Source organism: Mus caroli, unplaced genomic scaffold (assembly GCF_978045245.1).
Source record: "Mus caroli unplaced genomic scaffold, Mus_caroli_1 scaffold_6, whole genome shotgun sequence".
Classification (NCBI taxonomy): domain Eukaryota; kingdom Metazoa; phylum Chordata; class Mammalia; order Rodentia; family Muridae; genus Mus; species Mus caroli.
Window position 1 is genome coordinate 54858493 of NW_028227261.1, and position 26637 is coordinate 54885129.

At 43.7% G+C, this 26637-nt stretch overlaps 1 protein-coding gene across 1 annotated transcript in view; it reads right to left on the reverse strand.

Annotated features, from left to right (window-relative positions):
• Positions 1-26637, reverse strand: part of Cachd1 (cache domain containing 1) — a 220488-nt gene that overhangs the window by 131296 nt on the left and 62555 nt on the right. Inside the window, exon 2 of the mRNA XM_021160262.3 lies at positions 1632-1694. Coding sequence (XP_021015921.1) covers positions 1632-1694 — 63 coding nt within the window. The remainder of the gene's footprint in view (positions 1-1631; positions 1695-26637) is intronic.

Genomic DNA, 26637 nt, shown 5'->3' on the forward strand with positions numbered 1-26637 from the left:
CTTCTGAAGCTTATCTGTCAAATACTAGCTATGATATTTTGAAATGCCCCCCATGCCCCATCCCCCCCACCCCCGCACCCCATCCTCACTCCCGCACCAGTGTCCTGTAAGTACTCTGTCAGTTGCTATAATTCCTAACAATTATACTGAAGGCTTCCATGCTTGCTCAGAGCCAGTTTAACAATGACATCAGCCCCAGAACACAAAACAGCTGCAGGCTCGGAAACTGCCCACGTAAGCGCTTGTATCTGTTACTTTTACGTAGGAAAAGAGGCTCTAAGTGATACCCCAGATCACATTCTTTGAAGGGTTATCAAATAGCCGTTGGCTCCCAGAAATGGCTCCTCTAATGAGCAGGCTTTGTGTAGAAATCGCCATCCATGACAAATCTTCTAGATTCAGTGATGCTGAAGTGCCTCCTGGCTCTTGGGATAAGCTTAAGTCAGGACTTAGGCAGACAAGGCTCAGTGTGGCACACACCACTACAGTTTCAAGCTATTCATCCTTAAGGATACCTTAAGTAAGAAGGAAGAGGCATACATCACCACATCACCACATCACCACTTAAAAGTGACTAAAATTAAGGTCCCCCGCCTGTGAACAGGAAATGCTGAACCTAGCCCATGGTGCTTTATTGTAAACAAATAGCTAGCTTATAATAACTCCATTCTGATGCAAAGCCGTTCTTCTGAGAAAGCACTTTTAAAGTGCAGATCGGGTCAAGCAAGCTGTCTCCATGAATTAAACAACAGGGGAACCTGGGCATTTGCATCATTATGCATTTTGTTACATTTGTCTTTTTATCCTGTGGAAGCCCTCTGCTGCATTCTGGTTTTTAGCATAGTTCTGGTTCTCACTGAAGTTTCAAACCTAGCTTAGAGTTACTAGACAACAGTCACATGCTGGAATGAAGTTGGTGGTTTAACTGAAATTAAAGCCTCCACCCTTCTCAAGCGCCCGCTAATTATTTATGTTCAAGCTCACCAACACCATGCTTTAATGCAGGAGGCAGCTCACTCGATGCTAGCTATAAACAAACAGAATCTGGCCTTTTAAGCATCTTGACTGCACAGAGCACTGAAAGAGGAAGAGGTGGGGGCCGGGGCGATGCTAGAAAGAGGAAAGAAAAAAGCATCCGAGGCAGCAGCTGCTCGATGTCAGAACTTTCCACCAAGATGGTTGACTTCACATTGTTCCCACAGCTCTGACCACTTCATTATCAGAACTTCACAAGGTAGATATTAGGATTCTTTTACACAGAGATAAACTGTGGGTCACAAGGGGCGTGGGGGAACTGTTTGCCATGACAGATAGATGCCAGAAGCCAGAATGTGGAGTCTGAGTCCAAAGCCCAGCTGCTTATTTTCTGCATTAGATGAAACATATTTCAATTTTATATTTGGGGAACACCAAGATACTCATAACAGAAGGAAATGCTTCCAGGATATATCAGGCATGGTTGTGAACCAAAAACAAGTTCTCGGCACCTGAATATAAGGATGCCACTGACATGCAGGGAGACTCCATATGAGTAAGATAGGGAAGAGGCCAACCTCAAGTGAGGAAGGAGCAAGGAAGCCCTGTGGAAAGGCAAGGCAAAGGCAGAGAGCACCCATGCCTCGGCTCCTTACCTGCTGAACCTCGCTCTCTCCATTTGAGATCTTCTCTGTGTAAACCAAAGAGTTGAAGATCCTCTGCAACAAAAGAGAAAAGTGAACATTAGAAAAGTCACTTTCTATATGTGTGTGGGTGGTTTGTTGTGTACAACATAAATAGATTCAAATAGGAAAACTTTTCATTGAAAGACTGCGATTTTTACAGAGAGAATGCCAAATATCAGCCGAAGTCAATCACACTTATTTATTTAAGCCTTACCCAGGCACTGTAGTGAAATAAACCAGATGTTACACTATATTTCTCATTTTCAAAAATACATTTAATTACAGATTTCCGGAGCCTATGCCATTTTATCTGGCTGCTACAGTCTGACGAAGTTGTGTTTCTCATTTAAATCCTGCACTCCCTAAATGCTGTAATTGTTTACAGACCCTAAAATCTAATGTAATAAAAAAAACTCTTTGAAAAGAATTCCTTCCATGTTCTCTCATGTCCCCATCAGCTCATACCTACTCCATATTATCTATCACCTTCATTACTCAAACACCCCCTCGGGAGAGTTACAAAAACACTTGCCAAAGACTTGTGGCCTCAAGAGACGATGCCGTTTTTATGCCAGGAAAGATACCAGGCCAGGCTGGGGCACATCGGTGGCACATCAATAGGCACACAAATTTTCCTGCAGGTCCCTGCCTAGCTCAGCCACATCTCCTTTTCCACATACCCTGAAGTTAAAAATCTCTCTGTAGAACTTGAGACTCCGCTGGAATATGTAACAAAGTAGAAGAGGAGCAACCAGGCTGTGCACACAGAAAGGGTGGGGGTGGGGCGGGGCGTGGGCAGCACCGTCAATGTTTGTCTTAAAGCTTTAAAGGTGCCGCGGGACTCTCTAGATGAATCAGGAGGCAGACCTGAAGATGTCAGCCACATTTCTGTTTCTCCTCTCTAGCCTGCTGCCAAGCATTTGTCAGCATCTGGGAAAGGATCCCAGACAGCCCGACACACCTGTGTGGCTGTGGCAAGAAGAGCAAAGCCAAGTTCATCAATCTCGGTGTACCCAGAGTGGAGATGAAGGGAGGCCACACCATGGCAGGGGCTTGGCAGGGGGTAGGCGGGGGTGGGGCAGAGGGTGGAGAAAGCAAACACACGGAGGGACAGTGATGGAATTACAGCTTTGAAAATTATAATTATGAATCACCACGGTGCCTCCCATCATCCCCTTGTGCCATGCTGTAGATGCTGCCTTTTCCCATTAAAAATAACCCAACAGGAGGAATGTTTTCCTTTATAGCTTAATTGCATTTGTTTAGTTTATTTACTTATTCATCTCTCCCACTTCCTTGTTCTCTGTCTGTCTGTCTCTTTCTCTGCCTCTTTGCCCCCCCCCACCCCACCCCCCTCTCTCTGCAGAACTTTTGGGAGTTAGTTCTCTCCTTCTACCACGTAGGTCCCAGGAATGAAACTTGGGTCTCCAGGTTTCTTTCAGGCTCCACACTGAGCCATCTTGTCAGCCCAAGGGTATTTCCGTGACTGGCTTGTTGTCGTAATGTTCGTGACAACAGCATCACTGGTTAAGATCTGTGAGATGCTTACTCTGAGATAAAGATGCGAGCATGTTATAGCCACTCACACTTCTTCTTCATGAGTTTCTGTTTGGCAGCCATTTGTTTCTTAAGAGGGGGTTTCATTGTATATTCCAGAACTTACCACATAGCCTAGGCTGGCCTTGACCTCTGCCTTGAATTCTCTTGCCTCAGCCTCTCTAGTATGTCCAGCTTAAACTGGTTTTATAAGACACCATTTTTGAAACACCTTCCTGACAGACACTATTTATTTTATTTTTATTTACGTGTATGTATGCATGCCTGGGTCTGAGTGCAGGTGTTCTTGGAGCCCAGGTCTTCACTTACAAGTAGTTGTGAGGCACCTGCTGTGAATGCTGGGAAACAAACCCTGGTCTGGACTAGCAGGTCCCCAGTGCTCTTAAAGGTGGAACCATCTCTCCAGCCCTGACAGACACTATTATTATGCCAATAGACAGCCATAGAATCCTAGGGCACTGCCCCCCCCCCCAGAGTCTTCATGTACCTACTTCTCAATTACTATACTTATAAAGATGAAAACCCAAGAGCATTGGAAGCTCAAAGGGTTGACCAAAATCACTCAGGCAAGGCTGGAATTTGAAGCCAGGCAATGTGGCTCCAGAGCTGACATTCCTAATACAGTGTATCTTGTTAGGATTTGCTAGCTGGTTATGTTTTGCATAACAAATTTATAGTCAAGATATATCATGCCTGCGCCTTAACTGGCAGCAAACCCTAACTAGAACTTGTCTTTATTTATAGCATTCATTAATCCACTAATCAGTCGTGGTTCGCACATATCAATTCCTTTCCCGATTCCACTGGTGGCCATTTTATAATTAAGGGGCATTAGGATTCTGGGCCCTAAAACACATCTCATTTTTGAAATGAAATTATGAGGTTAGGAATGTGGCCTAGTGACAGAGTACCTACCTAGCATGAGCCTTGCATTCCATCCCACATGCCCCTGGGAGAGAAAATGGGACAGGTGTGTGTATGTGCGTGCGTGTGTGTGCGCGCGCGCCCCATCCCTGCAGCTCCAAGTTCCTAGTTCTCCAGAGCCTAATCATCATCACTTACTGTGAACTCAGAATATATTCTAGACTTTTCTATAATTTCCTTTTCAAAAAGATGCCCAGTTCATTTTCATTAAAAATGAACCTAACTAAAGCAGTGGTTCCAGGCTTGGCGAACGTACTCACTGCCTTCCTCTATCATAGCAGGGTACTACAGTGGGAGGATCCAAGGAGGTTGATTCAATCCACTGCGCTCAAGCCAACACTTAGACACACAACACAAGTGTGCTATTCCTTCCTTCTTAAGGGGACAGAGCATTACTCAATAGTTCTAAGGATGTGCTTCAGGGCTAGTTCACAAGGTTAATTCATTCTATCAAGCTTGTGATTTTTAACAGCAATGGGGCTAATTGGTATTTGGTGGGGCAGAAGACAGGGCTTCTCTGTGTAGCCTTGGCTGTTTTGGAACTCATTTTGTAGACCAGGCAGGTCTTGAACTCAGAAATCCACCTGCCTCTGCTTCCCAAGTATGGATTAAAGTGAGATTAAAGGAATGTGCAACCACTGCCTGCAGCGCTAGTATTTTTATGTAGTTCATTCTTTGACTTGCAAAGATTTCTATGTAGTCTATATCTAATAAATTGAGGTTGATAAGAAGAAAAAAAAACACTCCTAGATGTGTGCAGTAGTGATTCGGTGGACTCTAAATTGAGAACACCCCTCTAGCCACCGCAGCACTGAGTGGCAGGGTTATCATCCAAAGTAAACAGTCTTCACATTTTTCCCCTGGTGCCAATGCTGGGGACATGGCTTAAAACTTCAGTGAAAGGCCAGAAGAACATATACAAGTTCCAACTGGTACACAATTTAAAAGTTGGCTTATATCATGCTCTAAAAGATCTATGCTTTAGCTGGGAGGAGGGGAAGCTATGCTCTAGTTCTGGGGGGCAGAGCTATGCTCCTGCTGGGAGGAGGAGGAGCTGTGCTGTAGCTGGGGGTGGGGTTGTGCTTTAGTTGGGGTGGAGGGTTGTGCCCTGGCTTGGGGGGGGGGGGTAGGGGGGTTGTACTCTAGCTGGGTAGTGGGGGTAAAAAAAGAGCTATGCTCAGCTCCCCAAAGCTTAGAATTTTTATGGCTTATAATTTCACACCAATTACTACACTTAGTCTTCATAATTGCTTGTGTAGGCAGGAGAGGTATTTTACAGATTTGAAAACTACAGCCTGAAAGTTAGGAACTGTGTCCCAGGTGGAAACTCAAGGTGCTGAAGCCTGAACCTAGGTCTTGAATTAAATTCAAGCTGTGCTTTTAGCTGAGCTAAAACAAACTTTGTTCAGGTCGCCTTGCTCTTTAGGATGGTCTAGGAATCCTCTATCTTACCTGGGCACAGGGCATGGGTGGCAGAAATGAAGCCTATTGAAATCTCATGAACTCCTCCTGCTTTATCTCAAGCAAGGTGTAAAACCTTGGGAATGATCAGAGTCCCAGACAGGGTTTGTTTTCCTTTCTTTTCTTTTTTGGCACCTTGCACTGCCTTATATGAAATTGTAGAAGAAACAAAATACAACTGCGTGTGTGTGGCGAATTGGGGGTCTGTGTGTATGTAGGATCCCGTTATAATGCAGAAGACAGGAATTCAAAAGTATGAAACCTAGCTGACATTTGGGCGACTCTGAGGTGAAGGTTTTTGGTTATTAGAGGACTAGAAAAACTAGAATGCTTCTTGGTTCTTAGAGGACGTGGAAAGGAAGTGTCTCCCCAGAACATATAACCGATGAACACTCTTGGCAGGCCAGAACCTTCAGTCCATCCTTCGGATAAGTCACTTCAAGTAACAAATTGGGGGTGGGAATTCTGTACTCCAAATTGTCACTTTCCCTGAACTTCTGTTTCTGTTTGGTTTTGGGTTTTGCTTGGTTTGGTTTGGCTTTTTGAGACAATTTCTCTGTGTAGCCCTGGCTGTCCTGGAACTCAAACCTCTAGACCAGGCTGGCTTCACTCAGAGATCCACCTGCCTCTGTCTCTGAAGAACAGTGTTCTTCAGTGCTGGGTTTAAATGTGTGTGGCATCATGCCTGACTCATAAACTCTTAATTTGACCACCATCCTAAGGAGCAAAAATTCTCCTCAATTTGCAAAACCCTGGAAGTGAAGTTCAAAGACACTAATTACTCAGCCTCTCGCATTATTCATTTCTGTTTTAGAATGTGCAACTACTAAAAGTGAAAATATCTTTTAATAGATACGAGACTTAAAGTTATTTTTAAATAAAAAATATTTCACTGAATCTGTTATTAAATTTATTTCCATAATTAAAAGAAAACAAAAAAAATGTCTTATTTTGCTCATGGGATCTGCATTAATGTACATGTTGGAGCTAACTGTTTCATCTAAAGCCAGGCACATACTTATCCAATGACCCAGGAACTCCCATCCTTGACAGACACCTGACAGAAACATGGCTGTATGCTCACTAAGGCAAGTTTATGGGTGTGCACAGGTGCAATATTTGCAACAGCTCAGACCAGGAGCAACTCACACCCTGATTTACAACAGGAACTGAACTGACACACACTCAGAATGTCTACACGGCGGGAAACTCTATGAGAATGAGCACATGGCAGCAGCAAAGCTCATCACCACCACATTACATCACCACATGATTCCTACAAACACTGAGGGAGAGAAGCCTGATGCTGGAATACGTCAGAGTATGACTCCATTCATGCAACGGCAAAGTCAGGCCAAACCAAATCTGTCCCGTGAGAGTCTGCATAGTGGTTATCTTGGAGAAACAAATAGAACAGGAAATGGCAGAAACTTCTGGAATGCCACGATTTTCATTTTAATGTTACATTTAGTTAGTTAGTTGGGACTGTGTTCCGTGTTGCAATCTGAACGCTCTCCTTTTTAAATGCATTTGTATGTGCATACATGCTTGTGTGTATGTGAGGGTGCATATGTATACATGTTTGTGGAAGGCAGAGGACAATCTCAGGTACCAGTTCCAGCATCATCATCCATCTCTTGAAGACAGGGTCTCATGGGATTGGAGCTCATCAATGAGGCTAGGTTGGATATCAAGTCCCAGGGATCTCCTGTCTTCACTGCCCAGCACTGAACATACACGCTAGTACCAGCATTCCTGACTTTTCATGTGCTGCAAACATACCTCAGGTTCTCATCCTTGTGAATCAATCAAAACTGACCAGGGTATCAACTCCACCCTTAAGCTATGCGCTTCTTTCCAGTACGGACTTCAGCCAATTTATGCTCGGCATGCGTTCTAAACAGTCTCTTTGAAATACATTCAGCCCAAGTGCTCTCATATGTATTCAGGACTGTGGTTAGAAGAGGAGTGTTTACTGGACTGTTATAAATAGTTAACAAGAAAAACATAAATCCAGTCCCTTCTTTGGATGATCCTGGGCTGTCCCAATTAGAGACACCTCACAATTCACAGACCAAGTCTCCCCAGCCTTCCCCAGTGCTCTGTATAAATTAAACCTACACATTTTAAGCATGTAATAAGTCTCAACTGTTTTTTAATGATACGTCGTTCTTCAGATTTTCACCCAGTATACTATACAAGCCTGAATTTTCTGCTCTAAAAAAGGGTATTTTTACCTGAGTTTCATTGGGCCCAGATATTCTAATCATAACACAATTTAATATAATTGGCCATTTGTACATTCTTCTCTTAAGCACTGCCCATTTCCTTTCTTTCCCCTTAAAAGATTTCCCAGTCAAGGTTAAAAATTAGAGAGGTATAATTGAATATAGTTCCTCCTACCAATTGTCAGAAAGAAGTGGGAAAACAAATAGATTCCTTCTCATATTTGCTTTTTGCTCCCCTTTTCCACCCTTCTGAGTGTTAAGGACTACAGCTAGCTGCAGCCTGGTCTTTCCCTGGCCCTACTCCAAAATCTACAGATCCGCACTCTTAACTCAGTCTCCCCCACCAACTCTACGAACCCTTCTATTTAATTAAGCTTAACAGATGGCAAGAGAACTTGTTTGTTGGAACAAGAACAATTACAAGTGTGTTTAATAAGATGGTCAGTCCAGACAGAGGCCCCACCTTTACTCCACTACCTGCCTTGCCAAATTTTAACAAGACGCTTAAATGAAAGCTATAGCACAATACCACAGTGAAAGAATAAATAACCCCAACAAGCCTAATGAGATGCTGTGGGTCTCCTTCCCTGCTCTTGGCTAAGAAACTAAGGAGCGTGTTTCTATTCCAAAGTTTATTCTCATGCTGTTTTATGGGCCTCTGTGGCCAGTCCATATGGCCAACAGTTCACTAACAGCTTCATCCAGCTCTGGGTCTGTTGCTGTGATTCTAGCGATTGTGGACCAAGGGGAGGAAAATAAAGACTAACATTGTTATCTCAGCAAGCTGACCACCAGGAACTGCTGAAGCACAGGACCAATACTTGAAAGAAATTTCAAAATCACTGGAGAATGAATCAGTGGTAATTTAACTGAAGTGTTTTGGGGGAGATGAAGTATATGCAGACCCTAGGACCTTAGGAGAAAGGCCTTTCTCAGAGGAGTCTGATCATTTTGAGCTCTGCCACAAAACATTTCATTAATTCCTGCACTTGCTCATTCTAGACACAGGACTCAAACGTCTGCTGAGAGAATTGGAAGGTTAGCCCCTAAAATCAAACTTTAAAGTAAGCAAACCTCTAACGAGGGACAAATCAGAAGCACGGCATGCAGCTGTCAAAAGCATGGTTGATAATAACTTGCTACTGTTAGGATTTTTAGAATAGCATTCAAATAAATAGTACCATTCTGCGTGTGTAGGTGTGCTCCAGACAATGTCATGATCTATATGACAAGGGACCAGAGTGTACTCCAGTATCTCATAAAACATAGTATCGAAAATATTCACAGTGTTTACCACAGCCTTTTCAGGGTGATGACAACTGCAAACAGAAACTGCTCAGGATCTCCAAGTTGTGGCTCTTATCTTTTGCCAGAAACCAAAAATTCCTTGGTTCTGTCCTAGCAAGAAGCCAAAAAATGCCAGACGGGGACTCTGGCTCGGCTCTGACTTCTTGTTCCCGTTCTTCTCCTTTTATGCCACCTAGATGAACACTACCAACTGGGAGCTGTTATGCAAGGGCATGGTCATGTCTGAGAGCTGCGTGGACATCCTGGGGTGGGCCAATGTGACTGATCAGTTCACCTCTCTTTGTCTCACCCCACTTTCTGATATAAGTCTCATCAAAACTCCTTGCCTAACAACCTGGTGGCAGCCTGTCTCTTGGGTCCCATTCTGTACAGAAATTCTACGGCTTCTTGACTCTTAAATGCTTACCTATAACCTCACAATAAAGCTCCAGTCTAAATGTGCCTTCCCATTGTCTGTGAAGTCCATTCTGGGAGTCCAGGAGATAAAGGACTGGAAAACCATTGGCTTTGGGAGGCTCTGGTACCTGCTTTGTCTAGTAGTCTAGCTCCCTAAGTCATGCTGCCCTGCAGTGAGAGAAAAAGCCTTTGCCATTCAAGGGACCCAGGATTTCCCCCATTTTGCTATTGTTCCCTTGTTTTATAGATAAAGAAACCAAGGTTCTGAGGTTTAGCTTGCCTCAAATCCAACTGCAAAGACTTATTTAAAGTACATGTGAAAAAGATGACTTGTGTCAAACGGAGACACTGAGCAAATGACAGCCGGGCTTGCTTATAAGTAGTGAGTTTAAATCTATTTTCTTTCTTCCATCTTTCCCTCCCAGGTTGCCTTTGTAACAAAGAATCACACACACACACACACATTTTCAAAGACAAGCCAAACTGAAAGCTCTGAGATTCAGCTAGAACACACAATAAATATACAAACAAACAAATAAATAAAAGTGACTAAATAAATATCACCTGCACTCAATCACCATGCTGCTTGTGTGGGAGAAAACAAACTGTGGGGCTTCACACCTGACCCTTGCCATAAAAACTAGATCCTGAACACCACAGAGCCTGGACAAAGCTGTTCTAGTTTTGTCACAAAGAAGAAAGCTTAGTTACCGAAAGCTGCTCGAGGAAGGAGCTTACACTGGAGAATGGAATAGAAATGAACGACACAACAGAAGACCTTACACCAACCAATTACAGTCCAAGTCCAGCCCTATACCAACCAATTACAGCCCAGGTCCAGTCCCACAGACTTCCTTGTTTTGTTTCAAGAACTGCTGCAAACAAGGATAATGGCTAATCCCTGAGTGATGCTTATAGTCTATCAGGTACTGGCACCTTACGTAAGTGAACTCTTCTAGCTCAAAATGAAAATGTCATAAGCACGAAGGGAGATAGAGTTAGTATAACTAAAGTTATATAACGATGCTGAGCGTCCTCACACAATGCCCACACTCTAAATTCCTAACCATGATCCTAAGCCTATTTCCCTAGGACTGCTCGCCCATGAAGGTCAGCTCCAGTCTCTAACAGAAGTCTCTGAATTGATGATCAGGATCCTGGAGGAGACTCTCCAGCCACAGGGCAAGTCAAATGGTGTCTCTCCAGATGTGCAGAGCAGAGCAGAACATTGCTCTGTTTATGTACTGTCCAGGGGTTGTCACAGGGTTCTAGGACTATGTCTGGTTATCTTGAGTGAGTGATGTCGCTAGATTCTGGTTATTAGGAGCAGCCTTGGGTGTGGTGGGGTTCCTGACTATGCTATTTTTACATACCTCAGAGGCATTTTTCACTATGCTCATCACATGTGACACTGAAGACATTGCTAATGTGCCGTGGTCACCACCATGTTAACACTTTTAATACTATCGGTTCACCCTCTTGTATGTAACCTTTTCAAAATATTACGGATATTCTCTTACTGGCAATTATTCTACGATAACTATAAAGCAAAAACCCCTTAGTAGGTATCTGTGTACTGAAGCCCACTTACTCTCAGTGGAAAGGGGAGGTGATGGTGAGTGCTTCCTTCTGTATGAATTCTGTAGCAGAGCCACAATTAAAGTAATATGTTTTCTACAGAAAACTTGAAAATACTTAAAGGAGAAAGAAAGAAATCTGTCTGACTGCCCAGGGGGAACCAGTGTTGTTTATAAGTTACTTCATTTCCTTCCAGACTTCTTGAGTGTCTAGCTCCAAGCCTTGTAATTCTCTAGAAATTAGGTTAGGCCTCAACTCCCGGCCACACTACATTACACATGCTAAGTATAAATGAGTCGTGTCCCTGTTAAACTATTTTATTAAGCCATACAGATGGCTATTATATTTTAGTTGTTTGTTCAACCAGCTAGCAAAAAGAAGGAATCTTTTTAATCCTTGAGATTAAACAAAACAAAACAAAAAACAACAAAACCCCTGAAATTCTCCCATCCTCTCAACATTGTCCTTGAACCTCAATTTTTTTTTATCTTCCCAGTTCCTTGAAGCTCAGTTCCAACACACACAACCCCCACCACCATCACCAGTGGTGGACCACACAAATTGTGAGTTCTTTGACCTGATGGCATTTCACTTTTACACCCTTCAAACCAAACTCATCTCTGAATAGTAAAGTACCTGGGTGACTCTCAAGTTGGTGACAAGTGTCACCTTCACAAAAGGCTGCCTCTTTGGTGTTACTCTATCCCTCAAAAGGTATTACAGGGAGAAAGAAAACAGCAGGCCCTCTGAGTTAGTGGGGAACACTACAAAGCCATCTTAGCCAGCAAAATTTCTAGTTGTTGTCACTTGATTTCCTGATGGAGCATTGAAAAGCAAGAGAGCTGGTGGGTAAACTGCCCAGCGAACAAAGGGAAACAGAACAAGACAGAAACACTTGCTTAAGTGCAATAAAGGTTAGGAGGGGTTACTGGGGTGTTGTTGTTGTTGTTTTGGCTTTCAAAGGGGATAGAGCAGAGCAAATTGAGTCCACATGTTGGGAAGAGTCAGCCTGTGGCCAGTGTCACTGGCTCTAAGTAATATTCATGACAATGTGCAAGGCAGCCACTTGGAGATGGGAAGAAGAATTACCCAAATGCTCTGCCAATGGTGCCAAATTTCCACTCCCCTGCTTCCACCCTCCTCACCCATCTGCCCCAGTCATATCCCTACAGCCTCCGTTTTGTTTCACCTTGAAAGGGTATTTAGTAACTGCACGCTTATTCTTAGGGGTGGCGTTTCAATAGTGCATAAACTTTCCATATTCTGCATGTGAAAAATGGAAAGAAACCATAAATGCACAGATTTCCACTAAGGATAATGGGTACGGCCAGCTGGCTGCTGCACTTAGCTGCCCAGACTTTTCATGCTAGTGTTTAACCAAACTGTAGCCAACCAAGTCCTTGTTAAAGAGTCAGAAGCCATACAAACTAAATGAATGAATGGACAAATGAATGAGTAAATTTAAAGTTGCATGGTGGTCCTGTGCTGTCAAGGAGCTCCTGCACTCACTGTGAGGGAATTTAATTTAAAGGAGGGAGAGGGGGAAGAGGAGGTGAGGTGAGCAATGCCATACAGCCTCTGCCTAGGTCTGACTGCTTGGTACAGGCTCAGCATGCTGTCCAAGTTCGCAGAAGGGACGATGGTTGAAGGAAGCCATGGACTAGACTTTGGGGCAGGATTTAAATAGGAACAGAGAAAAGGGAGCTTGAGAAGAAAGCAATTCTGAGCATTTGCTGAGAAGGTCTGTCACATAGTAGGAATTACTAAGGAAAATATTTACAAAGCCCCCTTTTAGGTCAGGAGCAGTTCCTGACCTTAGGGATGCCAGAACATCCCTGTCTGTGTTCAGTCTACATTGCAGGCCCCTTGGCCTCAAGAAAACCCTTCTGAAGGACTTGCTAATCGTGGGACTGTATCAAAGATCAGGCAGGGCTTCTGGGCTCTAAAAAGAGGCCCCACAGCCAATGATTATGACTGAAGACATATGTGGTAGCAAAGAGTCTGCTTTCACAGGGCAGATTGGCAATGAAACTAAACTGAACAGAACAGAAAAGATGGGGTTAGGCTGAAGGCGTGTAAGTTGGGAAGAAGAGCTGGAAATTATGCAGATGAATTGGCACTTGATGAAGCTTTTGAATGGGTAACCAAATAAATGTGTGTGTGCCAAGAAGTAAAAAGCTGTGAAAAGGATTTAACTGGGGAGTGAAAAGGTGAAATGGGTGTCTTAAAATTCTTTACAATCAAGCCTCATGCTCAGAGCCAGAGACCCACTTCCCAGAGCTGACCATGTGTCGTCTCATAAAAGCAAAATACATATGGTCCTTGTAGACACCCAAGGGTTAGCCTCCCCAGGGTCTGTGACAAGTCCAGGAACCGGATTGATCTAGATCATCTGTGAGTGAGCTTCCAGGACCTGGATTTGTAGCTTCCCAAGGGTCTCATCTCTGTAGATTATACCACCCCTCTAAGGGACCTGCTTGATTCAGTTTGTTGTCCCTACAATGCTTGCATGAAGTTGCATTATGGAAGGAGACTGAGAAACAGTTGTCTGAAAAAAACATGTCAAATAACTTAATACAAAACAACTGTTGGAATTGAAACTAAGTTGCAATCTTGCATTCTCACATGAATGAGATTCCTGCTAATTAAAAAAAGACATTTATTTATTTATTTGTGTGTGTGCACATATGTGGATGTCAGAGTTGGATAACTCCCTGGGGTTGGTTTGTTCTTTCTATCATGTGGGTCCTGGGAATTGAACTCAGGTCCTTAGACATGGTAACAAATGCCAACCTGACAGCAGCCCTGAACACTGTGTCCTTTGTGTATTTTTCAAATACTCATTAGTATCTAAAAAGAGAATTTTTATGTATGTGATTCTGGCATGTATTTTATGTAACACATGCTTTAGGCTGGCTGGCCCTGGTGGCATCAGAAGAAATCCCAATACTCAGAAGAACGAAGCATGAGTTTGAGGAAAGCTTATTGGTGGTACCCTGTCTCAGAAGAAGGCTAAACAGATGCTCTTCCAACACAATCGTCATGCAAAACTTACACAAAACTCCAGGAACAGCGACAAAGTGCATCTTTGCTCACACTAGCTCTACAGTCAGGGTGTTCACTTGGCATCCCGTGGCTGAGTTTCTATTCATTTACAAACGGGGAACCTGAGCAAAAGTGATGATGCACATCTGCCATTCTAGCACCTGGAAGGCTGAAGCAGGAAGAGAAGAGTTCAAGGCCACCTGGGCTACACAGTGAGAACATCCGAAGAAATTAGTTAAAAGGAAAAGCTGGGTTAGAGCCTACAAAATACTAGGTGTAGAGGTTTGAATAGGTTTGGCCCCCATAGACTCCTGTGTTTGAATGCTTGGCCCATGGGGAGTGACACTATTAGGAGGTGTGTCCTTGTTGGAATAGGTGTGTCCTTGTTAAAGGAATTGTGCTACTGTGGGGGTGGGCTTAGAGGCTACTGTGCTTAAGCTCCACCCAGTGTGGAAGAGAGTTTCTCCTATTTGCCTTTGGGTCATGATGTAGACATCTCACTCAGTTCCTTCTCCAGCTCCCTGTCTGCTTGCATGCTGCCATGCTTCCTGCCATGATGAAATGGACTGAACCTCTGAAACTGCAATCCAGACCCAATTAACTGCTGTCCTTTCTTAATTCTACCCTGGACCTGGATACCCCAGGGCAACTAGCCCTGGCCAGGAGCTGGCAAGAGGAGCCAATGCCAAACTCCAGGCTTCTAGGGCCCAATGGAGATGAGCAAGCAGAGAGTGGACCAGGTCAGACCTCTGCCCACAGCACTGCACTGGCCATCACCAACCTCCAAGTGAAACTTGTGCCTGCCTGTTGTGGACTGAGGCCACCACCTTCTGGTTGCCTAATGCTTTCCCTCTTTCTCAGCATTTGTCAGGGTTGGAGCTGGGGCCTTTGTATCCTCTAGGCCTGGGTCATAGTTTAACCCCAGACTTAGCTGACTGGGACCCATCAAACCACTGCCCGAGATGGGTCACTTTCTGCCTTCCAGCTCCCAGAGCACACAGTAGTCCTTATTCTGGGTCATATCCTGAAGACACCTTTTTCAGAAATGCCCCAGTGCAGGCCATAAGGGGGGGGGGTTAGACTTAGCCCCCCAACATTCCAGAATCCCTCATAAAAGTAGACCATGCCCAGCAATAATCCACCCTTCCCTGTGTGTGCCTGGTGGGGGTGGGGGTGAGTGTATATCACTGTGTGAAGAGAGTAGGGTAAGGCTGTGCCTAAGCCCCCAGACCCTAGCCCTGGCCTTTCCCAGATTGTGATGGCTGTCTTGATGCTAGTTAGGATAGCATGGGACCATAAGGCCCTGGCTTTTCCATATTTAAAGCCAATGTAAGCTGCCATGAGTCTCTATATGACCAATGTGAGCTGCCATGTGTTTGTGCGAATACAGTCTGAGCACACAGCTGGCCGGCCCCCCCCCAAAAAAAAAAGAATTGCCTTGGTCATAATGTCTCTTCACAGCACTAGAAACCCTAAATAAGACAGAATTTGATAGCAGGAATGAGTTTTATTGAGAGTCCAACTAAGACTTGTGAGTCCAGACTTTCTATTATGAAAATGTTTTCAGGAAATGCCATTTGCTTGTGAATTCTGCACCACTACCATCCTACTCCCTGGGATGGTAGTGGGGATTAAACCCAGGAGCACGAGCATGCTAGACAAGTGCTCTGGTCACCAAACTACCTCTCTCACCATTCATTTTTTTAATTTTTGAAAAAGATTAATTTAAAATTTTTTTTCTGTGTATGTGTGTTTTAACTGCATATAAGTATGTACACCCTGTATGTGCCTGGTAACCAAGGAGGCTAGAAGAGTGGGGAGGTCCCCTGGGACTGGAGTTACAGACAGTAGAGTGCTGAGAATCAAAGCTAGGTAGGCCCTCTAAAAGGGCAGCCAGTGCTCTTAACCACTGAGCCATCTATCTCTCCAGCCTACACCATTTTTTTGAGACTTGATCTCACCATGGAACTCAGACTAGCCTTGAACTCCCAATTCTTCTGGCCTCTGCTTCCCAAGTGTTGGAACTAAAGGCATGTCCCAACATACCTGGCTTTGAGTTAAAAAATTATAAATGAATCTCTGCACTTCATTATAAGGGGAGTGGCCAGGTATGATGCAATGAAATTTTTAGGATGAAGATTTGAATGGAGAACAATTCTCACAAATGTTGAGTTTAAGTGTGAGATTTTAAGACATGATTCAGATCAGTTAGCCATTATAGAATTAATGTGGTGCCAATATGATAACATACATGCCTCCTATGCCTCCCCCAGATGTCTTGCTCTTCAGGTTCCCACAGAGCCAGGGTGTGTATCACGCATAACAAATGCCGTAGTAACAGCTCTTGCCTGTTCAAGCCCTGTGCCATGATTGATTGTCAGCAGTAATTATTAAGTAACATTCTGGCTGAATGATGGCTCTCTGGGTGCAGGTTTACAATATAATTTTAATGAATAAATAAATTATGGGTAGAACATTTCTTCCAGATTGTTGGGTTCAATCTGGTAGAAGGTAGACAGGGTGTAGTGGGATTCTGTGGTGGCCCATATAAGCCAGTGGGCATGGACCATTAAGATCTACTCTCTCCTCAGTGACTGACAGGATTTATCTTTTGCATATAATAAGAGCTCACTAAATAGTAACTTGTAAAAATCCCCTCAAAGGAAGGATTTCCAGAATTAAAATCATTTGAGATTACCTAGGCTCCAATCCCAACATTTGGAGCTTTCCCATAATAGCATTGCTGAGGCCTTCTAAAGAGACGAGGTATTTAACGAAAACACATTTCAGTGATTGGCTTTGATACCAACGATGCCAGTTGTGACACCAGGGGCTCCAAAGGTCTTTAGAAGGTTGGCTTCTAATCTCAGCAAACTGCCTCTTTCCTTCATTCAGAAACCTGCTTGTAGTCAGGACCTTCTCCAATGCAGTGACAGCTCCCTTATCGACTACTTAAGAGGAGAAAAGCTGACCAGACAACGCAACATCTGGTTTAATCTAACCCAAAGCTTTGGACTCTTATACTAAGAGGTCATGGAGAAAAACTGCCTTCAGGTCATATGCTCCAGAGGTGCTGGTCCCTCCCAAGCTAGCATTCTCCATAGACAATGTTCCTGCTCCAGTACTGAGAAAAGTACCAGGAGAAATGAGTGGTCCTCCCACAGCCCACCAGCACATGCCAAGCAAAGCTGTGATGGTGGGGGAAAGAGACTCTTCCGCATCCACATTCTCTCTCTCATGCCTAAGCCTCACCAGCTACTCCATACACAGGATCCTTGGCAGGGAGTATCTGAGATACCCAATACTTCCCAGGTCCATCCAAGTGGAGTGAACTCTTAACTCCACCTGGTGCTTCTGACGTTGGATCTTGACTTTCACATCTCATTGCAAATATTCTTGGTGAGCATTAGCAGTGACCCTCATCCAGGGCAAAACCAATAGCTGCTCACCCACACAGGCTGTCTAATATGGCAGCCGAGGTCTGGGCTTTGGAATAATCCACACTGACTGTACCTATCTCACAGGGAATTATTTAAACCTCGTGCAGATTTAAGCAGCAGACCTCCAAAGCCACAGAAACAAGGCAGGAGAGTCAGAGTCACCTTCTAGGTGTGTGCTGGCATTGAGGGATCCATTGCCTAGATCAAGGTGGGTCCAGCAAACCATGGCAATCTTAATCTTGGTGTTAATGTCTCTGAATAGCCAGCACCTGGCAGTAATCACTGAGAGATACTGAATAAATATATAATGAGCAAATGAAGGGTATTGTCTGACTTCCTCATTTAACACAGAAGGAAGGTACTTGAGAGTATGTGAAGGTAGGGAGTCACCAACCAGACACAATCCAGTATTCCCTCTGGCTTTCAGTCTGGCACTACTCAATTTTATACCATGCTAATTTCTCATGTAATTTAAAAAACCTGGCTGTACTGCGTACCAAATTCAAAATGAAACCATATTTATTTACCCTACAATGCCAGTTGGAACAGGAAGGGAAATTATCTAAAACTCCTGAACAGGGAGAAACCAGAACATCAAATTATTCTCCCCACCAAGTAAATATTGAATTTGGCATAAGTTTTTGGAAAGGAGGAAGGTATGGTAGAATGAGCCTGGCTTCTGGAAACAAGGAGGCTAGACTCTGGCTCCCAGTGGGCACTGACGGAGGAGCTGTAGACACATGCTTAAATGCCCAGTGCCTCCAAGTTCTGTCTTATTGGAAAGGCTTCCTGATACAGGACTCTGGTGTTTAGCAGACCACATCCTTTAGGAGTACCTAGAAGGTTCTTGCATAATTAGCTCTTCTCTAAATCTGATGTATATGGAGATGGGAGCCATAGATCAGCATTTTATACAACCAAACCAAGATTTATTTTGTACCTGAGTCTCATAACCACCTAGTGAAAAGAAAGCAATCCATATAGCTGTTATTGAACTAAGTCCAAGACCCTTTTCTTTGCAAAGTGACCGCTAAAGAGACCTGCATAACTCTTTATGCTGCTGAAGTACTATAATACTAGATCATTTGCACGAAGCCAGAAATATACTAAAACTTAAAGCCACTTTAAGTGGGTGACTTTATGGAATATAAACTATTTCAATATCTAACGTTTGTTGTTGCGAAGGCTAAGTGATCAGTGAAGGGTGTGGCAGGGAGCACAGAGTACTCAGAATGCACTGCACTCTGCACTCTCTGTTGGCTTTCTGTCACTAACTGTTGCTTATACTCTACATGTACCATGTCTTGGGTTTGCTTGCTCTATAAAAATGCTGACTCTTTGTCTTCCCCACCTCCACAATTGGTTCAAATTGGACCACCCAGGGGAGGCCAACTATGCAAGAGACATCAAGGTGCCCTGGTGGTCTACTAACTGACTTGGGAAGTCCTATACCAGGGAATGCTCAAATCAGCATGTGTATTGTGAATCTCCCGCTGTGTCCATCATGATGGCCTTGTCATAATGGCCTCATATTGAGTTTCTGTTTTAATCCAAATCTCTGAAGTATGCTTTCAGTTCTCAGTAAAAGAATATTTGAGACAGAGAAAGAAGGGACATGAGGGTAGCCGAAAGAGGAAAAGGTGGAGATACATCTACTAGTCTGCTTGAGGAGGGCAATTTTCTAAACCTCCAGTCATTGCAGGAACCGCTCGCCATTCACATCTCCAAGTTCAAGTTTAAAGATGAATAGGGAAGGAAGAAAGGTATTGCCATTCGGTGGTGGTGGTGGTGGTGGTGGTGGTGGTGTGTGTGTGTGTGTGTGTGTAATAGGACAGCACTTTGAAGAACTTACTGAGAGAAGGTCAACAAGGAATTAGACTCCGGCAAAACTGTGTCTACAGAGATGTGTGTTGAGCATCCTTAGTTCATTAACTTGCTCCTTATTTTCTCCTGAATCTTTGTTGTCCAAACCCAGACAGATACTCGTTCTACCTGCCCAGACCGGGGAATCTCTACAGGGGCTGGTTTGTTGCATGTCACCGACTACATTCTCTGTCCAGAACACCTCCCATTGGGTATTTATTGTCGGATAAATGCCACTCCAGTGCAAGAGACTTCTGTAGCTTCTAGAAGCTCTGAGGTTGCAGAGGAGAGGAAGTTTAGATTTGTAAACAGATAACGGCAGCATGTTTTAAATCTTAGAGTAAGTTCAGGAGAGATTTTAGGAGGTGAAAATAGGTGGACCCCTTTCCTTCCGCCTCCTCCTCCCAGCCTTTTTATTTTCCTCCCCTTCATCTTTTTTCCTTCCTATTTGTTTTTTGAAATAGACTCTTGTAATCCAGGCCAGCCCCAAACTCATCCTACAGCTGCTGATGCCTTTGAGCCCAAGAGTGAGCATTGCAGACATGTGCTACCATACTTAGCAAGAGCCTCAAGGATGAACTTATGGAAAAATTGGAGGTAAGATGCTTTTTAAGCAGGAAGCTACTCCCAAAAGGGTTTTCCTGGTTACTTCTAGTTGGTATGGTTCTCTTGTGGCTGCTGTTATAGTCATGCCCTTTCTATGAATTGATTAGTGCCTACTATAGGATGGCTCCATGTAATGCTAAATTGTCCTTGCCCAGGGAATCAGCAAGTCTGCAAGCACCTGGTGCTCTGGACATGATGGTATACACCTTTAATCCCAGCAGTCAGGAGGCAGCGACAGGTGAATTTCTGTGAGTTCGAGACCAGCCTGGTCTACAAAGTGAGTCCAGGACAGTCAGGGCTACACAGAGAAACACTCAAAAAACAAAACAAAACAAAACAAAACAAAACAAAACAAAACAAAACGAAAAAATAGAAGAAAGAAAGGGGAAAAGAACAAAGAAAAAAATTCTGGCCACAAAGGACATCTGCCTTTTGCTGCCTGCCAAGCCCTGTGTGGGTCCAGAGGCACCAAATGGTCCCAGCAGAAGAATCATGCCTGCCGATCTGGAAAGCATACTTTTACCACTTAGAATTGTAACTAATTTTTACCACTTATAAACAATGGAAAAGATAAGAATGTGGATTTGGACAACGTCATGGACTGTCGAGAATCAAAATTTAGAATGCTTGAAAGCAATGTCACAGAGAAGGTGAATGAATCGCTCAGACCTCGGCTGCAGCTGAGTGACTTGCCAACAATACACCCAAGGAAGGCCAACTTGCAATAAGTGAGTTGTCACTATGGATACTAGGGCCAAAGGCTATTTATTGTAGGCCCAAATCCTAGCTCCCTGGATTATTAGTGGAGTGGCCCAGGGCACATAAACTAACCTCAATGTCCTTCCTCACCCTGCCTCCAATTTCCTGTAAGGCTCATTGTCATCAATAAGATAAATTATGTATCACAGTAACTAGCATATGTTAGGTGTTCAATATATGATACCTTTATTGTTTCTATTGTAATAAAGCAGAGAGAGAGTGCTATGTGTGGGTAAGAGTGTACATTAACAGCTTAGAGCCAGGTGATGGGTCCAGAACTAGAAAAGAAGCTGGAAGGGATGTTGCAGACTCTTGCAGAGAGCTCCCCATGAATTGAGAAATACATGGAAAATGCCAGAAACATCTCAAAGCTGGGCAATTACAGGACCAATGGTGACCAGGTCCATTTTCAAGCATGTTAGTTTTACCTAGTTAAAGTGGAAGAAATGAGGGGCAATATTTTCTTCTATCCACAAAGGCAGAAATAAACATTTAAGCACATCCGTGAAAGTTATATGATACTTTACACTTTCCTGACACAGTACAGGGCTCTAAGCCTTTTATAAAATGCTCATTTCAGACTAGGGTCTCAGAAATTCAAATCCCGTTTTCCCAACTCATAACACGTACTTAAGACATTATGCAATATCAGTGGACCATAAACCCAACAAAAAAGTAGGAACATGATAAAAAAAATAAATAAAGATACAATTTTTTTTCAGATGTGAACCTTGTAATACAAGTTCCGGAATTTTCTGCTTAATCCCAATGCTACTAGAGGACTGTCATCAATTATTAGGATATTTTTAGGAGGAAAAAAGTGTTAACAAAACTCAAGGTCAGCAGGGCTATCCTTGAATAATACTAATGCTTTTTCAGAGAGCCCACAGAAAATAGATTTAATGGACTAAATCTCACAAGCCTATAAACGGAAGCCAACACTTTTGTAGCAAAGCCACAGACAGACCAATGTCATTCCCACACAGGGGCTTGCTCTGTCTGACCATCCCATTTCACTCACAACTTTAAATACAGAAGAGAGGAGCGACTAACCTCCACACCCCAAAATAATCGTCTAGCCCACGTAAACCTCTGCTCTGATAGCATTGCGAGGGGTTCCCTGTACATTACTAACGTTGTGTTTTTAAGGATGTCCTCCTGTTGATCTTTATTCAAAATAATTAAGACTCCCTGGAGACGTGCTTGAAATAAGGAACAGGGAGAAAAAAAATCTCAATTTTTATATCACTGCAAGGTTTTTCTAAAACTCATTCATATTTAATTTTTAAGAATGCTTTTTGCAGCACATTAAATATTTAACAGTCAGAGGGTTTTCAAACCAGAATGCTAAATGTCAACCTAGTCTTCCAAAAATACTTCTTCATTTGCAGTAAATTAACTGGACCTCCCTTCAGTAACAGGAGATGGGGAGGGTGGGGAGGTGTTTTAAACTGAACTCACATTAGGACACTGAGATAATATCGATCTTCTTAATTAGACCATGTAAGAGATTTAATTTTAAATACCGAGCTTATTAAGTATTGCAGAATTCTAATGTAGTGCTGCTCACATTATAAATGGAGATAAAGCCTTCAAAGACGCATCCCCTTTTCCTTTCCAGAACTCATCCTGCACTGTGCGGCATACATTAGCATCCAGGATGAGTGTGGCGAGGGAGGCAGTGAGGCCCGTGAGCAATTGCTGGGCAAATTGGCAATACAAAATGACAACGAGAACCACAACTCCTGTTAGACCCCAATTAGGAAGAGGCCTTAGAAAGCCCTCTTTTGATTTTTGCATGCAACTGTTTTAACATCACAGTATCCACAAAGGGCAGTAAGTATTTATCCGCCAATCAGGACTTGCCACGCACTGCCTTTCACAGGGAAACACAACATTTTATGGGGTTGGACAGTCATTTCTACATTGAAATAGGAGAATAAAAAAATCTCCTTGACTATTAGAGGGAAAGGAAGCTGGCTTTAAGCCCTGACGATAAGAGGATCAGAACAGAAAGAGAGAAGAAAACCTCCAAGATCCAGGAGGTCAGCAAGACTGGCCCACTGAGGGCAAAGTGCAGTTCACATAGACCCTAAAGCCTCAGAAAGTGGTTAACACACAGAATGGCTTCCCAGCAGGAAGATACACGAAGGAGATTGTGTTCCTATCACAAGACCTCAACGGGGATCAAAGGCTTCCCACCACACCTCAAGCCAGGGCATGAAATGCAGTTTGCTGGTGATGGTTTAAATCAAGAACAATTTCGTGGCTTCACATGTTTTCGTAACAAATCCTTCCGGAAAGGACAAAAAGAGGCAGAGGTCACCTGGCTGATGTGCGACTGTGTCTCCAGAGGCAGAAAAGTTGTGCAACATCCACCCCCACAAGCAAGATAGTCTGCCCCTGCCCCTGGTCTTCTGCTTACCACAGCTTTAGCAATCACCTTTTTTTATAGCATTTGATAAGAATCCAACTAATTTTCGTGCTAGTTTTTTTTTTTTTAAAGATTGATTGATTGATTATAAGTACACTGTAGCTGTCTTCAGGCACACCAGAAGAGGATATCAGCTCTCATTACAGATGATTGTGAGCCACCATGTGGTTGCTGGGATTTGAACTCAGGACCTCTGGAAGAACAGTCAGTGCTCTTAACCGCTGAACCATCTCTTCGGCCCTTTCTTGCTAGTTTTACCAAAAATGTCCTTATAACACAAAGCTGTCTCTGACTCTCCCAGTTACCCCTACCCCCACCCTGCTCCCTGCCACACACACACACAGCATAAAACTCAGGCAGGTTTGGGACAGTGTGCTACAGACCAGAGGCTTACAAGATGCCTGGAAAGGATCCATTGGTTAATGCACTCATGCCCCTCCAGCTAAATGGAAGAGGCAAGAGGACCAGAAGATGGAAGACACGTGGGAGAAATGTTCTCAGCAGGAGCCAAGGCACCCCAGAGCGCTCCAGACACATGTAAGGAAAAGAAAGTCTCACGTGGAAAAAAATAAATACACATGGTGGGCTTTCTGGACATTAGCAGGCCTGGGCCAATGCTTCACTTCATCAATTTCGAAAGTTTAAGCACCCAGCACCCCTCACCCACAGCCTCTTTAAACTTGAAACTAAAAGAGCCCCTGTTACAGGAGAGCCAGGCTTCTCAGGATTTTGCAGAAAATCCAAAGCAAGCCATGGCAGAAGCCTAGAACCTTCTCTGAAAGTGGTGTGGGATATTTGTTTGTTTGTTTTGTTTAACTACTTTTGTTTGTCTTTTTCTCTAACCCTTTTTTTTTTTTTTTTTGGGGGGGGGATACATTTGTAGTCTTCCTGGCCTGATAGGTTTGTGTAGACATGAGTCACTGATTAAAGACTTTTTTTTATAAGCAAAGAGTAAATGAAAGAGAAAAGGAAGCAGAGAGGACAGACGCCTGCCTGAAGTAGGACTCCCACAGAAAGTCTTAAAACAAAATGAGGCCACTCACAGGTAGCACTTAACCCCTACATGGTCAGTCTAGGGCCACCCACCAGCTCTCACACTTGGGGCTTTGCGGCTCCAAACTGAGTTGAGTTGAAACTCAAGTTCCCATCTTCAGAACTTAAACATGAGGGTGTTAACACTCAGCACATATACCTAACCAAGCAATGCTGAGACACGTTTTAATTTGGCCCTCGAAGCACCTAAGACAAAGATTCAAATGCAGTGCTTTCTAGCTCTCGGATCAAAAACAATTTTAAGAATGAACTCATATCCAAAACAACACCAATAAAAAAGCAACCACTGTCGCATACATTCCTGAGACTTGTCAACCTCACCTGCCATTTCTGGGGTGGTAATGAAACCAGCAGTGGTCACTGTTCTCCCTTGCAAGGGTCCCATCTCTGGTAGGTCAGCCTCACCCCTGGCCTCACAGGTAGTGACAAGAATTTAATGTTGCCACTGCCTACTAGGAACTGCCAACTGTCCAGAGGGAAGCTAGTTGATTGGGAGTATTCTGCACACTGGGGTCAGTGGGCTAGAGATGACCTCAATATTTCCTTGGGGAGCTACTGAAATACCAGCCAGCAACTGCTCATGCCTGACCTGCACCAGAAACTGAAGAAGAGCAGCAGCAAACCTAAAGGCTTAAGCACCTCAATGTACTTGGAGTATCTGCTCAGCGATGCAATGTGGCAGGAGAGACGTCTGGGTAAAGAATTAAAGGAGCAGCACAAGGGAGTCCAAACAAGCAGTTATAGCCAGTTATAACCCAGCTATAGCCAGTTATGACCCAGCTCCCAGAGGGCCAATGCGAAGGTATCAAGGGTTTGCTTAAATTGTGGGTAATTTCAAGTTGACTTTCTTGGACTATATGTTAATTGCTGGGAAATTCTTCACCATTGTTGTAAACTTGGGGGGGGGGTCATGTGTGTGTGTGTGTATAATCTTATTACACACACATGTATGTATGTATGTATGTATGTATTATTGTTGTTTCTTCTGTTTCTGACCTTGAATGCTAAATTTCTCAATGTCATTCTTGGCAGGATTAATGCCAAACATTTTTTTGTCTAGGATACATGAGCTTCAGAAATAGAAACTGGCATACAAAGTGTGTGTGTGTGTGTGTGTGTGTGTGTGTGTGTGTGTGTGTGTGTGTGTGTGTTGTACATCTATCACATGTGTGTAGGGGTCCTCAGAGGCAAGAGGAGTGGATCATATTCCTTTGAACTGGAGTTACAGCCACTTTGATGTGGGTGCTAGATACTGATCTACAGTTATGCATGACCAGCAAGTGCTCTTAACTGCTGAACATAATCTCTCTCTCTCTCTCTCTCTCTCTCTCTCTCTCTCTCTCTCTCTCTCTCTCAATTAATTAATTAATTAATTTTTACATATCCACTTATCCACTTTACATCCTGCTCACTGTGGCCTCCCGGTCAACCCCTCCCACAGTCCTTCCCATATCACCCCCATCCCTTCCTCCTCTAAGCAGGTGGGCCCCCTGGGTATCCCCCATCCTAGCACTTTAAGTCTCTGTGAGGCTAGGCATTTCCCCTCCTATTGAGGCCAGACAAGGCAGCTGAGCCAAAGAACATATCCCACATATGCAGCACATGCAGTTTTGGGATAGCTCCCATTCCAGTTATTTGGGACCCACATGAAGACTAAGCTGCACATCTGCTACATATGTGTGGGGAGGCCTAGGTCCAGCCTATGTATGTTCTTTGGTTGATGGTTCAGACTCTGAGAGTTCCAAAGGTCCAGGTTAGTTGACTCTGTTGGTCTTCCTGTGAAGTTCCTATCTTCGGGCCCCGCAATCCTTCCTTCTGTTCTTCCATAAGAGTTCCCAAGCTTCATTCACTGTTTGGTTGTGGGTGTCTGTATCTGTCTGAGTCACCTGCTGAGTAGTGCCAAATGGCTAAGATCAAAAACTCAAGAGGCAGCACATGCTGGTGAGGATGTGGAACAAGGGAAGCACTTCTTCATTGCTGGTGGGAGTGCAAACTTATATAACCACTTTGGAAATCAATTTGGCAGTTTCCTCAGAAAACTGGGAATAGTTCTACCTCAAGACCCTGCTCTACCACTCCTGGGTATAAAAAGATGCTCCAACATCTCACAAAGACACTTGCTCAACTATGTTTATAGCAGTTTTATGCATAATAGCCAGAAACTGGAAACAACCTAGATGTCCCTCAACTGAAGAACAGATAAAGAAAATGTGGTACATCTACATAGTGGAATACTATACAGGTATTAAAAACAAAGATATCATGAATGTTGCAGAAAAATGGATAGAACTTGAGAATATCATTCTGAGTGAGGTAACCCGGTC